Source organism: Oncorhynchus masou, chromosome 32 (assembly GCF_036934945.1).
Source record: "Oncorhynchus masou masou isolate Uvic2021 chromosome 32, UVic_Omas_1.1, whole genome shotgun sequence".
Lineage (NCBI taxonomy): Eukaryota > Metazoa > Chordata > Actinopteri > Salmoniformes > Salmonidae > Oncorhynchus > Oncorhynchus masou.
In genome coordinates this window covers 65208541-65226531 of record NC_088243.1, presented here as the reverse complement: position 1 = coordinate 65226531, position 17991 = coordinate 65208541, and the positions used below count along the sequence as shown (strand labels likewise).

Sequence of the window (17991 nt, the reverse complement as noted above, 5' to 3'; positions counted from 1 at the left end):
TTATTTGCGACCAGGTTTTTGCTAGAAGTTTTTATTGACACAAGACCGTTCAATGGAAACACACAGTAGCAGGCAAATGTCTCTTATTTTCCATGCAATTTTCTAAATGTCGACAAAAATAATTGGACACATTCATGGAAACATAGTTATTGAGTGTTGAAATCCATAGTTTTAGGTAAGAATGACATTCTACGCAACCTGCCAAAATTACGCAGAGGGAGCCATTTGTCAATGGAGCAAACACTTTTATAAAATACATGTGGGCTACTTTAGTGTTGTACAAAATATATGCCTCCAATTTGAAAACAAAGAATAAGTAATAAGCATCCCAAAAGTTGTTGATTTCTTGAAACAAGAGGCTTGTGCAGGAGACTGCTGACTGACTGATCAACATATCACCTTGAGGAGTCTTGGTGTCCCATCCTTTCAGGTTGTTGGCCTGAGGAAGGACTAAATAGATTGAAATAGTGGAGTACGGTGGTGTTATTTTTTATTATTTTATTAATTATTTTTTTGTGAGTGTTGTGTTAGATGGCAGGGTATTTGTTTATTTATGGTTTTCAAGCGAAGTATAAGGGAGTTGTACTCCAGTCTAGTAGGTTGGGGTAATGCAACATGTTTTGGATGTCAACCGCCGTTAAACCTCATCGAAGAAGATGATGGCTATTTTCTTTTTGCAACTGTTGCATGCCCACGTCGTTTGAGCCAGATGAGTCTCCGTAGCTAAGTAAACACGAGTCACGTGCGAGGAAGAGGAAATATTGAATGAGAATTCTGAAAGCCACAGTTGTAGCCATCTAGCCACATTTTTTTCCTGATGAATATTGATGTTGCAACAAGCGTCTATACATATACAATGCGTCTTTAAAGTCCATATTTTGATCGCTCATTAGCTGTCATGTCACCCTGTAATTGTATGAGCTAGCTACGAGCTAATACCTGTGCCTAACGGCGACGGGTCGAAGAGCGTACATCTGTGCTAGCTATCCATTAATTTGTGAAAATATCCAGTACGCCAGTAGCTTGTTAGCACCCAACCCAAGGAAGGTATATCTTGACAGAATGCGATGGGAAACTGTTGGGCTTATTGTTCTGGAATCTTCAGAAGAGAAGCAAACATTGTACAACGAGGAGGCGGGTAAGTGATACGCCCTTTAAACCAACGTTGGCTAGCAAAGGTTAGCTAGGCACAAGTATACAGTTATTACAGTATCAACGTAAAAAGATCCACGGTGTCAAGGCTTGTGCCGTGTTCAAAACAACTGGGAACACGGACATCTCCGAGTTTAGGATGGTGTTAAAAACAACTCTGGAATTCCAATTCGGGAACTAACTTCACGACCAAAAGATCACTGACGTTATGATTTCACCTCGTATTCCCAGTTGTTTTGAAAGCGAAATTATAGCTACGAACCAGAGTCGCATGTCATATAACGTTACCTTTCCCTGCGAACGAGATAGGGTTTCCCGCAGCAAGCTGAAGTGTTCCTCACACCACCCCTTCATGTGGGGTTTTCCATGCACTGACACACGGCTTTGTAAATGCATGGTGCATTTTATGCTGTATTCAATTACAATTGACTAATATGGAAAAATATTTTGTTGACACTCATTGCATCCAGCTTCCTTAAAGGAAAATGACATTTCTGAGTAGGTTATAAACTGCAGGCTTGATGTTATTGATATCAGTTAGGCCTATAACGTTACAGTTGTGATGCCAGGCTGTATCTGAGCAATTCCACGGTAAGAATTATACTGAGACTCAGATTTTTCCCATTAAAATGTATGCCAAACAAAAACCAATGATTGCAAAGCTAAACAAACCATGCAACTCTATGCACAAGGACATCTTAACAATTTCCACTGAACATTTGACAAAATCACATTTATTTGAACAATGCAGATACAAAGTGTGGTAACAGCATGACTGCACCAACCACCATTCTGTGTCATTTCAGCAAGCCATGACACTCACAATCCAAGATTGTAAAGACATTTTTTCTGTAGGTAAGAAACCGATATTAGCATTCTTGAAACATTATTTTGTTGAAATATAATTTGATCATTGAGAAATTAAGCTAATTGATTGTGCCCCAATTTGACATTTTATTTTTAAGGTTCACAAAATATTAAACACATAGTACCCAACATCCAATTTGGACTAAACTATACTTAGCTTGAAAAGAAAGAAAAAAATACCCTAACACTACACTAACAAAACAATGTATACAAAAATAACACCACCCTACTCCACTATTTAAATACATTTAGTCCAACCTCAGGCCAACAACCTGAAAGGATGGGACACCACCACTTAACACACTCTGTAACTCTTCTGATGTAAAGTCTCGCACTCCCAAATACTGTACGTCTGCAGCTGCCACCACAACCTCAATTCTCTGCGACTTACGTTCCATCCCTGCGGTACAGTTGATAACCATTGCTATGAATGCTAAAAATGAAATCTTACTGAAACATAATATCACATAACATAATATCCCTCCCCCTTGACCCACCTTCCTCTACCTTCTTCACTGCCTCAGCATATGACAACTTCTGCACTACTCTCACCCTGGAAGCCTCAACCTGCCTCTCTCACACTGGACATTTCTGATCCCCAGCACCATGGGCACCCTGACAACTAACACATACCACTACGTTCCCTAATGCTACACATTCCTTTGTCTCATGCCCATCTGCACACTTCTCACACCTAGGAACCTCCCCCCTACACGCTGCTGCCACATGCCCTTCTGCACACTTCTCACACCTAGGAACTCCCCTCCTACACTCCGCTGCCACATGCCCTTCTGCACACTTCTCACACCTAGGAACCCCCTCCTACACGCCGCTGCCACATGCCCTTCTGCACACTTCTCACACCTAGGAACCTCCCCCCTACACGCCGCTGCCACATGCCCTTCTGCACACTTCTCACACCTAGGAACCTCCCTCCTACACGCTGCTGCCACATGCCCTTCTGCACACTTCTCACACCTAGGAACCTCCCCTCCTACACGCCGCTGCCACATGCCCTTCTGCACACTTCTCACACCTAGGACCCCCCCCCCCCTACACGCCACTCCCACATGCCCTTCTCACACTTCTCCTACCTAGGACCCCCCCTCCTACACGCCGCTGCCACATGCCCTTCTGCACACTTCTCACACCTAGGAACCCCCCCCCCCCCTTCTACACGCCGCTGCCACATGCCCTTCTGCACACTTCTCACACCTAGGACCCCCCCCCTCCTACACGCCGCTGCCAAATGCCCTTCTGCACACTTCTCACACCTAGGAACCCCCCCCCTCCTACACGCCGCTGCCACATGCCCTTCTGCACACTTCTCACACCTAGGAACCTCCCTCCTACACGCCGCTGCCACATGCCCTTCTGCACACTTTTCACACCTAGGAACCCCCCTCCTACACGCCGCTGCCACATGCCCTTCTGCACACTTCTCACACCTAGGAACCTCCCTCCTACACACCGCTGCCACATGCCCTTCTGCACACTTCTCACACCTAGGAACCTCCCTCCTACACGCCGCTGCCACATGCCCTTCTCACACCTAGGAACCTCCCTCCTATACGCCGCTGCCACATGCCCTTCTCACACTTCTCACACCTAGGACCCCCCCCCCTACACGCCGCTGCCACATGCCCTTCTGCACACTTCTCACACCTAGGAACCTTCCTCCTACACGCCGCTGCCACATGCCCTTCTGCACACTTCTCACACCTAGGAACCTCCCTCCTACACGCCGCTGCCACATGCCCTTCTGCACACTTTTCACACCTAGGAACCCCCTCCTACACGCCGCTGCCACATGCCCTTCTGCACACTTCTCACACCTAGGAACCCCCCTCCTACACGCCGCTGCCACATGACCTTCTGCACACTTTTCACACCTAGGAACCCCCTCCTACACACCGCTGCCACATGCCCTTCTGCACACTTCTCACACCTAGGAACCCCCCTCCCTACACGCCGCTGCCACATGCCCTTCTGCACACTTCTCACACCTAGGAACCCCCCTCCTACACGCCGCTGCCACATGCCCTTCTGCACACTTCTCACACCTAGGAACCCCCCTTCTACACGCCGCTGCCACATGCCCTTCTCACACTTCTCACACCTAGGACCCCCCCCCCCACACGCCGCTGCCACATGCCCTTCTGCACACTTCTCACACCTAGGAACCCCCCTTCTACACGCCGCTGCCACATGCCCTTCTGCACACTTCTCACACCTAGGACCCCCCCCCCCTCCTACACGCCGCTGCCAAATGCCCTTCTGCACACTTCTCACACCTAGGAACCTCCCTCCTACACGCCGCTGCCACATGCCCTTCTCACACCTAGGAACCTCCCTCCTACACGCCGCTGCCACATGCCCTTCTGCACACTTCTCACACCTAGCAACCTTCCTCCTACACGCCGCTGCCACATGCCCTTCTGCACACTTCTCACACCTAGGAACCTCCCTCCTACACGCCGCTGCCACATGCCCTTCTGCACACTTTTCACACCTAGGAACCCCCCTCCTACACGCCGCTGCCACATGCCCTTCTGCACACTTCTCACACCTAGGAACCCCCCCCTACACGCCGCTGCCACATGCCCTTCTGCACACTTTTCACACCTAGGAACCCCCTCCTACACACCGCTGCCACATGCCCTTCTGCACACTTCTCACACCTAGGAACCCCCCCCCCCTCCTACACGCCGCTGCCACATGCCCTTCTGCACACTTCTCACACCTAGGAACCCCCCTCCTACACGCCGCTGCCACATGCCCTTCTGCACACTTCTCACACCTAGGAACCCCCCTTCTACACGCCGCTGCCACATGCCCTTCTCACACTTCTCACACCTAGGACACCCCCTCCTACACGCCGCTGCCACATGCCCTTCTGCACACTTCTCACACCTAGGAACCCCCCTTCTACACGCCGCTGCCACATGCCCTTCTGCACACTTCTCACACCTAGGACCCCCCCCTCCTACACGCCGCTGCCAAATGCCCTTCTGCACACTTCTCACACCTAGGAACCCCCCCATCCTACACGCCGCTGCCACATGCCCTTCTGCACACTTCTCACACCTAGGAACCTCCCTCCTACACACCGCTGCCACATGCCCTTCTGAACACTTCTCACACCTAGGAACCCCCCCCCCTTCTACACGCCGCTGCCACATGCCCTTCTGCACACTTCTCACACCTAGGACCCCCCCCCCTACACGCCGCTGCCAAATGCCCTTCTGCACACTTCTCACACCTAGGAACCCCCCTCCTACACGCCGCTGCCAAATGCCCTTCTGCACACTTCTCACACCTAGGAACCCCCCATCCTACACGCCGCTGCCACATGCCCTTCTGCACACTTCTCACACCTAGGAACCTCCCTCCTACACACCGCTGCCACATGCCCTTCTGCACACTTCTCACACCTAGGACCCCCCCCCCCCCCTACATGCCGCTGCCACATGCCCTTCTGCACACTTCTCACACCTAGGAACCTCCCTCCTACACGCAGCTGCCACATGCCCTTCTGCACACTTTTCACACCTAGGAACCCCCCTCCTACACGCCGCTGCCACATGCCCTTCTGCACACTTCTCACACCTAGGAACCCCCCCCCCCTCCTACACGCCGCTGCCACATGCCCTTCTGCACACTTTTCACACCTAGGAACCCCCCTCCTACACACCGCTGCCACATGCCCTTCTGCACACTTCTCACACCTAGGAACCTCCCCCCTCCTACACGCCGCTGCCACATGCCCTTCTCACACTTCTCACACCTAGGAACCTCCCTCCTACACGCCGCTGCCACATGCCCTTCTGCACACTTCTCACACCTAGGAACCTCCCTCCTACACGCCGCTGCCACATGCCCTTCTCACACCTAGGAACCTCCCTCCTACACGCCGCTGCCACATGCCCTTCTCACACTTCTCACACCTAGGACCCCCCCCTACACGCCGCTGCCACATGCCCTTCTGCACACTTCTCACACCTAGGAACCTTCCTCCTACACGCCGCTGCCACATGCCCTTCTGCACACTTCTCACACCTAGGAACCTCCCCCCCCCTCCTACACGCCGCTGCCACATGCCCTTCTGCACACTTCTCACACCTAGGACCCACCCCTCCTACACGCCGCTGCCACATGCCCTTCTGCACACTTCTCACACCTAGGAACCTCCCTCCTACACGCCGCTGCCACATGCCCTTCTGCACACTTCTCACACCTAGGAACCTCCCTCCTACACGCCGCTGCCACATGCCCTTCTCACACCTAGGAACCTCCCTCCTACACGCCGCTGCCACATGCCCTTCTCACACCTAGGAACCTCCCTCCTACACGCCGCTGCCACATGCCCTTCTCACACCTAGGAACCTCCCTCCTACACGCCGCTGCCACATGCCCTTCTGCTCACTTCTCACACCTAGGAACCTCCCTCCTACACGCCGCTGCCACATGCCCTTCTGCACACTTCTCACACCTAGGACCCACCCCTCCTACACGCCGCTGCCACATGCCCTTCTGCACACTTCTCACACCTAGGAACCTCCCTCCTACACGCCGCTGCCACATGCCCTTCTGCACACTTCTCACACCTAGGAACCTCCCTCCTACACGCCGCTGCCACATGCCCTTCTCACACCTAGGAACCTCCCTCCTACACGCCGCTGCCACATGCCCTTCTCACACCTAGGAACCTCCCTCCTACACGCCGCTGCCACATGCCCTTCTGCACACTTCTCACACCTAGGAACCTCCCTCCTACACGCCGCTGCCACATGCCCTTCTGCACACTTCTCACACCTAGGAACCTCCCTCCTACACGCCGCTGCCACATGCCCTTCTGCACACTTCTCACACCTAGGACCCACCCCTCCTACACGCCGCTGCCACATGCCCTTCTGCACACTTCTCACACCTAGGAACCTCCCTCCTACACGCCGCTGCCACATGCCCTTCTGCACACTTCTCACACCTAGGACCCACCCCTCATACACGCCGCTACCACATGCCCTTCTGCACACTTCTCACACCTAGGAACCTCCCCCCTACACGCCGCTGCCACATGCCCTTCTGCACACTTCTCACACCTAGGAACCTCCCTCCTACACGCCGCTGCCACATGCCCTTCTGCACACTTCTCACACCTAGGAACCCCCCTCCTACACGCCGCTGCCACATGCCCTTCTGCACACTTCTCACACCTAGGACCCCCCTCCTACACGCCGCTGCCACATGCCCTTCTGCACACTTCTCACACCTAGGAACCTCCCTCCTACACGCCGCTGCCACATGCCCTTCTGCACACTTCTCACACCTAGGAACCTCCCCCCTACACGCCGCTGCCAGGTGCCCTTCTGCACACTTCACACACCTAGGACCCCCCCTCCTACACGCCGCTGCCACATGCCCTTCTGCACACTTCTCACACCTAGGAACCTCCCTCCTACACGCCTCTGCCACATGCCCTTCTGCACACTTCTCACACCTAGGACCCCCCCTTCTACACGCCTCTGCCACATGCCCTTCTGCACACTTCTCACACCTAGGACCCCCCCCCACACGCCTCTGCCACATGCCCTTCTGCACACTTCTCACACCCAGGACCCCCCCCTACACGCCGCTGCCACATGCCCTTCTGCACACTTCTCACACCTAGGACCCCCCCCCACACGCCTCTGCCACATGCCCTTCTGCACACTTCTCACACCCAGGACCCCCCCCCCTACACGCCTCTGCCACATGCCCTTCTGCACACTTCTCACACCTAGGAACCCCCCTCCTACACGCCGCTGCCACATGCCCTTCTGCACACTTTTCACACCTAGGAACCCCCCTCCTACACACCGCTACCACATGCCCTTCTGCACACTTCTCACACCTAGGAACCTCCCCCCTACACGCCGCTGCCACATGCCCTTCTCACACCTAGGAACCTCCCTCCTACACGCCGCTGCCACATGCCCTTCTGCACACTTCTCACACCTAGGAACCTCCCTCCTACACGCCGCTGCCACATGCCCTTCTCACACCTAGGAACCTCCCTCCTACACGCCGCTGCCACATGCCCTTCTCACACTTCTCACACCTAGGACCCCCCCCCCCCCTACACGCCGCTGCCACATGCCCTTCTGCACACTTCTCACACCTAGGAACCTTCCTCCTACACGCCGCTGCCACATGCCCTTCTGCACACTTCTCACACCTAGGAACCTCCCCCCTCCTACACGCCGCTGCCACATGCCCTTCTGCACACTTCTCACACCTAGGACCCCCCTTCTACACGCCGCTGCCACATGCCCTTCTGCACACTTCTCACACCTAGGACCCCCCCCCACACGCCTCTGCCACATGCCCTTCTGCACACTTCTCACACCCAGGACCCCCCCCCCCTACACGCCGCTGCCACATGCCCTTCTGCACACTTCTCACACCTAGGACCCCCCCCACACGCCTCTGCCACATGCCCTTCTGCACACTTCTCACACCCAGGACCCCCCCCCCTACACGCCTCTGCCACATGCCCTTCTGCACACTTCTCACACCTAGGAACCCCCCTCCTACACGCCGCTGCCACATGCCCTTCTGCACACTTTTCACACCTAGGAACCCCCTCCTACACACCGCTACCACATGCCCTTCTGCACACTTCTCACACCTAGGAACCTCCCCCACACGCCGCTGCCACATGCCCTTCTCACACCTAGGAACCTCCCTCCTACACGCCGCTGCCACATGCCCTTCTGCACACTTCTCACACCTAGGAACCTCCCTCCTACACGCCGCTGCCACATGCCCTTCTCACACCTAGGAACCTCCCTCCTACACGCCGCTGCCACATGCCCTTCTCACACTTCTCACACCTAGGACCCCCCCCCTACACGCCGCTGCCACATGCCCTTCTGCACACTTCTCACACCTAGGAACCTTCCTCCTACACGCCGCTGCCACATGCCCTTCTGCACACTTCTCACACCTAGGAACCCCCCCCTCCTACACGCCGCTGCCACATGCCCTTCTGCACACTTCTCACACCTAGGAACCTCCCTCCTACACGCCGCTGCCACATGCCCTTCTGCACACTTCTCACACCTAGGACCCACCCCTCCTACACACCGCTGCCACATGCCCTTCTGCACACTTCTCACACCTAGGAACCTCCCTCCTACACGCCGCTGCCACATGCCCTTCTGCACACTTCTCACACCTAGGAACCTCCCTCCTACACGCCGCTGCCACATGCCCTTCTCACACCTAGGAACCTCCCTCCTACACGCCGCTGCCACATGCCCTTCTCACACCTAGGAACCTCCCTCCTACACGCCGCTGCCACATGCCCTTCTGCACACTTCTCACACCTAGGACCCCCCCCCCACGCCTCTGCCACATGCCCTTCTGCACACTTCTCACACCCAGGACCCCCCCCCTACACGCCTCTGCCACATGCCCTTCTGCACACTTCTCACACCTAGGAACCCCCCCCCCTACACGCCTCTGCCACATGCCCTTCTGCACACTTCTCACACCTGGGACCCCCCCCCCTACACGCCCCTGCCACAGGCCCTTCTGCACACTTCTCACACCTAGGACCCCCCTACACGCCCCTGCCACAGGCCCTTCTGCACACTTCTCACACCTAGGACCCCTACACGCCTCTGCCACATGCCCTTCTGCACACTTCTCACACCTAGGACCCCCCCCCCCCCCCCTACACGCCCCTGCCACAGGCCCTTCTGCACACTTCTCACACCTAGGACCCCCCCCCCACACGCCGCTGCCACATGCCCTTCTGCACACTTCTCACACCTAGGACCCCCCCCTACACGCCTCTGCCACATGCCCATAAGCTTGACACCTGTAACAACGTATTCGGCACAGAGCTCGTACAGGATAATGTGTATATATCCTAACATCACTTTGTCAGGCAAAGGCTCAACATCAAAACTTAAAAGAACAGACCATCACTCTTCTGTTTCACCACTCACACCACCTTGTCTGCGTTGCACCAAACGACGAGCGTCACAAACACCGGGAATCTTCCACTTGGTCAAAGAATCATTGGTCAACTTTTACATTTACTGCTACCCCAGTTATCACTCCTTTCAATGGCGCCCTTTTCTTGAGTGCAAAACAATTCACATTTCTTGCCCCATTCGTTTAACGCCTTCTCCATCGGACCAGCAGAAACACAAACAATTATCACAAGACCACTTCTGGTTACCCTCACCGATTCCACAGCACCCAACTCTGTTTTCACCCACGGGATGGGCCGCAAAGCCGCGCACAGGAGACAGACCCGGGGGCCGCCACCACCCCACACATTTGGAAGCACAGATAATGGAGCTGACAAGGGAAACGTTTCCCGCTGTTCTTAGTTCCAGGCTACACGGTCAAACTAGAACAGATGAACTAATCTTTAACTAGATGCCACTGTTCCGGCTTGTGCCAACACCCATTTATCCATTTCACTGGTCTCATTTCTTTTCAACTTTGTGTAGAAAACTAATAGCTTTTGCTCATGATGAAAATAAATTGTGTGGCCAAGCCAGTCCTCGATGAAAGCATTTGTTTGTCCTCCTCTCAGCAACCTAATGCTTCAACCCAACTCTCCTTGAATAGTCTAACAAATGGCATCTCTCTGAGAAGGCTATCCCCATCAAGCAATTCTGATATTTAGACATCCTACAAGCCCAAAAATTTGATGGAGAAATTGGTTAGTGACTAAAATGTTGTGACAACCCTAATAAAATAATACAATTATAAACCATTCATGGAAGTCTTTTTTTCAATAACATGTGATGTGACATTTACCATTAAACACAGCCCAACCCAATACCATTACAAAACACTATGCAATGTGTGTTTGGGCCTTTTAACATTGAAGACCATTAGAGACCATAACATTGAAACCATTAGAACTGCTGTATCCTAATGGTTTGCTTGTTCGCCAGTAATGGTCTAACTAATCTCGACCCTAATGGAAATAAACCACACACGGAGGGTCCGTTTCCTAGACACCAATTAAGCCTAAGAGAAGGACAAACTGAATTGCTTTCCTGGGGGACTGGCTTGAATTATGAGGATGACCACATTTTTTTTCATAATGAGCAAAAGCTTTTGGTTTTCTACCCAAAGTTGCAAAGCATCAGATGTGATCCATTTAATAAACACAAGAGACCAGCAAAAATTGATTAAAGGGTGTGGTGACAGTAGCGGTAACAGCGGCATCTAGTGGGAAAAACGTGGTACTTTCACAATGCATGGTAAATAATGCAAGAGACTTCAATGGCTAATTTCTCTAATACCAGATTCACAAGGAATAAAATACATAGGATGAAGACGCAATACTCCAAGCAGCAGCTCCATACTACTTGTACTTGTCAGACAGAATGGATACTGTATACTGGTTGTCCGGGGTGGGATTGTGGGTCGTTTTGATAATTATATTGGATTCCTCGTGTCTTAGTCATTGTTAGGAAGAATTATGGTCCAAATCGGATGTAAAGGTACTGTATTTATTGAAGATTATATTAGTCCTATTAATTCAAATGGCCAATTTGCATGCAAACAAATGGCTTCATATCTCAGTTCAAATTATAATTCAACAAATTAATGTTTCAGGAATGCTAAGAAACATAAGATAACTACAGAAACTATTTTATAACAATCTGAGTCTCAGCATCAATTGCCCGTCTCTTCTGTTGAAAGAACTAGCTATGAATGACAGTGACCGAAAGCATCCTAAATGGATGTCAATATTGTTAAATTTCTGTCCATACAGGTCCAAATACTTTAGAAGCAGTACAACTGGGGAACATTACACAATAGAGGTATGATACTTATATTTTTCTGGAAGTAGGCCTATGTCATGTTTCATCATGCATCACTTGGTTGGAAAAACATGATGTACTTACAGTGCAATTCTGTCTCCTCACAGTTTGAAAACCTTGTTGAGAGTGATGAGGTAAATGTGTGAACATGTAGAGCATATTTGTTAGATTGAAACCATCTGAAAGAGTGCCATTGGCTGACGATATACAGAAGACACGATGATTGTGGGCCTGTTCTGGATGATTCTTTGCCCACTTTTAGTATTTAAGTTGTCTCATTTTAATTTCAGGCAGAGAGCCCACAAAGCTGTCCCAGGTATGTTTTTGAAACTTTTTTGGGGGACAGACAAATGCATATTAGAAGAATAATGTTAATCAGGGCTTTAACCAAGATGAGCTTGAGGTAATGTTTGTTTCATTTTGATACCAGGCCTATCAGTGAAGATGAGATCATCCACCTCAAAGAGCACCGGTATACTGCAATTTCTGATCAGCAGAACTTGATAGACGAGAAGTTGCAAGCAGAGGTAGGCTTACACAAGAACAGTGCCACTGAAAGGGCTGGAGAAATCATAGTACCTTTTTTTTTTTTTTTTTGCTTACAGATAATGGAAGGTTCAATTCAAAGGTCATTACACTTTCTCGTTTATGAACTTTGTACTGCCTTTCATGTAGCAAGATACAGTATCTAAGATAAGTTTATGCTTAGCCTACGTGCTCATAGCAGCGTTATATTTACATTTTGAGTGATTTAAAAAAAATGTATTTGCTTTTCAGTATTGTTTTGCAATTTTGGTTTTCTGTTCTCAACTTTGTTCTTTGTTTTGTCATTTCTGCTCAGTTATTATCACAAGAGGAGAAGTTAAGGCTAGAAGAGGAGGCTAGAAATGCTGCCCAGCGTGAGGCCGCCAGACTGGCACGCGAGCGAAAGCTAAAGGAGGTGAGGCGGCCATTATTGAGTGCGTCTGTCGTCCCTTCATTACCATGTTCCGCCTCACCCACCTTTTCCTTGGCTCTACCCCTGCTTCTTTCGATTAGTGTTGCACACCAAAACGTCTACTTTTTCCATAATACAACATATCAAACAGTTCGGTACTAGAATTGTTCGGTTGGTCGTTCTATGTGTCTCATGTTTGGAGATCAACTAAATGTATTGCATTTATTAAGTTAGTTAATTAGCTAAAGTTTAACATAAGACCTGAACAGAAAGCATCAGTGATTTGTATTCTCTGCCAGTTTCTGAAGAGGCAATGAGAATGCCCGTCTGTGTGTGGTAGCCATTAGTGAAACTAATAATGACCATCTTTCCCAAAAACCTTTCTAAATTAAAAGTTTATGCCTACCTGGCAGAATCATGATTATTGGCATCAATCCAGTAGCCGCTTGTTTTACAAACTCTATCACGTGAGCTACAGAAAAACCGCTAACCAAACAACCTAACCAAACAACCATGACCACTGCATGAGCACTTAAATTAAAGGGTAACCACATTCAAATCTAAACCTCTTAGAATTTTCCCAGACCTCAAAACTGGTCTCCTAATGTGGTTTAAGCATTGTTATGGACTTAGAACATCCAATTTTGTTTTTCTATTTTAAAGAATTGTGAGCACAGTCCTCCCTGCTTTCTTTCTTTGGTGTGGTATCGAGTATCGTGGTACTAAACCTGGTACCGGGATAGAAGCCATATTTCTGGTATCGTGAAAACAATAGTCTTTATTACCACTTCAAGTACATAATATCACAAATTGGAGGTCAATCCCCTTTGTCAATCTAAAGAACTGTAGTCGATGGTATGTCGCTCAATATGAATTTGTAAATCGTACCTCCAGGCAAGTGTCCTTTGAAGTAGTGATTTGCCTCAGTTAATTCACACACAAAAGGGAAAGGCATTTGTCTACACTTCATTTCTTAACCTCAAATTAGTCTATGCATCCATTCATTTCCATTCTTTTGATATTTGAGTTGTTTCTCAAAGCTGTGCTTTTTTTATAGTTCATTCCACAGTTTTTCCCTTGGTTAATTCCATTTTTTTCATCTGTGTTTGCCTTTCTGCCACCTTAATTTTAACACAGCCGGTAATGGCAGCATGTAACTAACAAATCTTCAAGTGATCGTTATTTACATGTACATGTTTGACCAAGTGTTTTTCTGAGGTATAATTATTTTTCAAAGCAACTGCTTGCACAACGGGAAAAAGGCAAGGCAGAAGTCCAAGGTGGCGCAGCCCACCCAAGAAAGTGAGTATATAAACCAAGTAGAAATGGCTACCTCAAGGTCCATGTGTGTCAGTGATGGTATGACCATGAAATTGAGTTGTTGACTGTTTCTCCTCCACTGGTTGGACTCTGTTCTAGGCATGGCTCAGGTGAAGACTTTGATGTCTACCTACAGCATGTGAAAGTCATGTCAGAAGCCTTCAGGAGCAGCAGTGAGTCTGCTATTTCAGCACAACCATTTTCTGTAGCCTATATATTATATTCCGTGTTTGAAATGGTTCCTCTCAAATTGTGCATACCAACATTCTATTTTAAGATAAAACATTTTCGGTATCCCTGAAAGTTAATCGTCATGCCTCATTGAGACTTCTTGCTCTTTGAAACCACCTGTGATTTGATAAGCCAGTGTTTGTGTAATCAGGGCTGTCCTCTGAGACTAATGTGATCACTCCCAACACGGAGAGCAGCTGGGACTTCAACACCAAGACCCGCTCCACCAACGATGATGGAACCTCACTGGACCTGGAGTGGGAGGACGAGGAAGGTGGGGGCTTTTGTAATTACTTATTGTCTTTTTATTGTCCACTTGGCTGTTTTGTCACATGTCAAAAAATACATTCCCTGAACATACTGTGCAGTTTCATTGAACAACAACAGTAATTGTTGAATTCAACCCTCTCAAAACCACCAGTTGAATGGCCATGCGATGTTTAACTAGACGTATCAAATTGTCCTTGTCTTCAGGGATGAATCAGGTGGTCCAAGCGTGGGAGAGGTCTAAAACCGAGGAGGACATACTCCGAGCGGCACTCCGGCCGGGCAAGAAGCAGACAATCAGCGGTACGGCCTCCGCCTCTGAGGACTCCAACGCCCTGGAGTGGGAGAACGACTTTGTAAGCGCTCACGGCGAGGATTATGCTGAGGAGAATGCAGAGGACTCTGAATATGAGTGCTTTGTCAACCCCGTCATGGATATGCACACCCCATCTGAGGAAACACCACCGGTAGAGATAACTGCACGGGAGACTGAGAAGAGATAGTCCCCATCGCCTGGGGATCCAGAGTCAAATCCTAATGTTAGACCACATTGTGAATGTTTGATTATACACCTCATCAACTTCAAATGTGTTTGTTTGTCCTCATTGGCTGGTAGACCAGTTTTTATTTGACAATCTTCTCTTGTTTTTAATTAAGCCTTAGTTGGCAACGTTTTCATGTCATCCAGTGCATTATTGAATCAAGTGCAATTTCCAGATCTAGTTTGGTGTGGTAGTGATTGGGTTTTTATTTGTGAGGGCAATAGTGTTTTCACAGTTAGAATGAACTGAAAACAACATAGGGACACATACAATAAAAGCAACAACAACCTTCTATCAGTGCCTGAATCACTAGGAAATACAACTTTCATAAATTGTTAACCAGGTCATAGGACAGTTAGCTGATGAGGATTTTGTCTGTTGCCAAGTGAATATTTTAATCAGTGGTTCTCCAGGGATCATAGCTTGCCAGTTGTCTGGTATGGAACATGTAGAGAACCCCTAATGGAGTGGAGTATATCATGTAGCAACTTGTCTGTACACTCAATGTGTTTTTAATGGTGCCAAGTGCTTAAGATTAGCGATTTTGTTTATCCTCTCAGTTCCAATTAACAAGGGACTCATCATGGACACAGTACTACATTTTGATTGTTAGTTTGAAACAAAATGTGTTTGTCAGTCAAATGCTGCTCAAGTTATGGACAGGTTTGTGTGCCCAACATTTTAATTTGTATTATATACAGTGAAGGTTGGCTACATCACATTTGTAGAATTCCTTAGTCCCCTATGTACACATTTAAATCTTAGAGCGTCAGACTTTTCTATTCTTTTTTTTTTAACGTTTAGGATTGATTTGTCATGGTGAGCAGCTGGTGGATTGTTTATTTTACGCTCAAGACCAGCCGATTACAAGAGAACATGGCTAAACGAACATCTGTCTCCAGTACTGCTCCTTCCAAGGGCACTGCCAATAGCGTACAACTTGGGCTCCAACTCTTCAATTTCACCTTTTATTTCAGATTTAGCACAATCTGACATCTTTCAAGACCTTTTAAGAATGTAACCCTGATCACTGGAAGTGGACATGGTTGTATTTGATTGAATGGGTTGATGTGAAGACAGGAATAACGAGGAACTGTTTGGAGACTACAGTATGCTCTAGGAGGTTTCTAGAAATGGACCAATACATGTGTATATATAATTTCTTTGTGTGCACTAGTAAATTCATTTTTGTCTTCCCTCACTGCGAAAGGGGACCCTCTTACCACACCCTTATAATGTGGAGATGGTGTGCCTACTTTGGAGACTTTTGCTTTATTGTACAGAATACTGTCTCACCTTGATTTTGCAATTGTTGTGACGATTGTGACAACAGCGATTGTCCCCCGTAGTGCAACCCTACTGTACCTGGGGAATCCAAAGCGCCACCATTTAGGTTGTTTCACCCTATTGAGAGGGAATTTAACTTTCCTTTGTTTGTACTGCCTGTAGCTTCACCATCCTAGAAACACAAGCCATTTGCTTCTAGCAATTAAAGTGTCATCATAATTGGGGTGAAGAATTACCACAGCTGCACCATTGGCCCAACTCCAAATCGGACCTCCTATTTGTCTGGCATGAAACTCAATTCACAATATTTTGTCCATAGAAAGTGTTCAGACTGTAATAATTGGAGGGATTGTGATTGCAGCTTATCTATGCACTGTTTGATTTACGTGAACTGATGGGTTTATAGTATGTGTTTGTAGTGTTTTCTAAGGATACTGTCCTTTTTTTAACGGAAGTTAGCATGGTGATAAGGGTTGGACACCGTACATTATGGGTGCAATCACAAGGATGGATTAAACTGCTGTGTGCTTATTTCATATCATTCCACTCTTTAGAAATATATTTGTTACTGAGAATAATGGAAAGGGATTTCTGAAGTGAACCAGTTTTATTTGGCTACTTTTGAGTCATAGCACATATTATGACAATTTACCCTTTTCAATTAACCTGCTGATAAAGGACCTGAATCCTAATTTGAGATCCAAGCATGTTTGACACAGATTGGACACACAACTCTCATTATCAATGTTTTTGTTTCATTGTTCACAGGTTAGGATTACACCCGTAGTTATGAGCCTTTAATTATTTGAATACTATTGCAAACAGGATGTATCAACACCTGTGCCATTCTGTCAATACCGTATGACATTTTTTGTTCAATTTGACTGCAACTAAAATAAATCCTACAACCCTTAATCTGTGAGAATTTGGAAAAATGCACAATGCTGTATAAGCAGTGTAGTTTTAGTGTATTGTATAATTATTTTTATTTACATGTTTGTCTTTTACCAAACTATCTAAATATCAATTTCTGATGCAATGTAATACATAACACAAAAAAGTATGGGTGGTGAAATCTCCAGCAGGTGGCAGTATTGCTACATGCATTCTTTGAGATTAAGTATAAGTATATATATATAGTAAGTAACCTGAATTACAGTGCCTGATTGAAAGACAACTGTAGTCCATGGAACAACAACATCCCAGTTACTCACTCTACAAAATGTCCCAAGTGGCTAGAAGGAAGCTATTACTTATTGCTGTTTGGCAACCAGATACTGTACATGTCAGACAAAATACTGTACCCCAGCAAATCTTGTAGCTAGATGGAATTTTGAGCACTATCTTCCAGTCAGAACATTATGAGATAAAATGGTGTGTGTTTTACGCAGTGTGTTAAGGGAACACCTTTCCTCGGACAAAATGTTGTTTCCTAACCTCCACCATGGAAGTGTGAAGGTGAGGAAAATCAAGACAAATGGCAGACTAGAGACAATCAAAGCCTTGCACCCGAAAACCTAGTTTCCCTCAAAGGATTGTGGGAGTT

At 48.3% G+C, this 17991-nt stretch overlaps 1 protein-coding gene across 1 annotated transcript; it reads left to right on the top strand.

Moving 5' to 3' along the window:
- The first annotated feature begins 750 nt into the window (after window positions 1–750).
- On the top strand, window positions 751–17360 carry LOC135526473 (AP-1 complex-associated regulatory protein-like). Its single transcript, XM_064954871.1, has 10 exons — window positions 751–1138; window positions 11813–11861; window positions 11969–11995; window positions 12152–12177; window positions 12292–12388; window positions 12703–12801; window positions 14036–14100; window positions 14218–14291; window positions 14501–14623; window positions 14824–17360. The coding sequence occupies exons 1-10, from the start codon at window positions 1068–1070 to the stop codon at window positions 15117–15119; spliced, it is 927 nt and encodes a 308-aa protein (XP_064810943.1). The 5' UTR covers window positions 751–1067; the 3' UTR covers window positions 15120–17360.
- The last annotated feature ends 631 nt before the right edge of the window (window positions 17361–17991 follow it).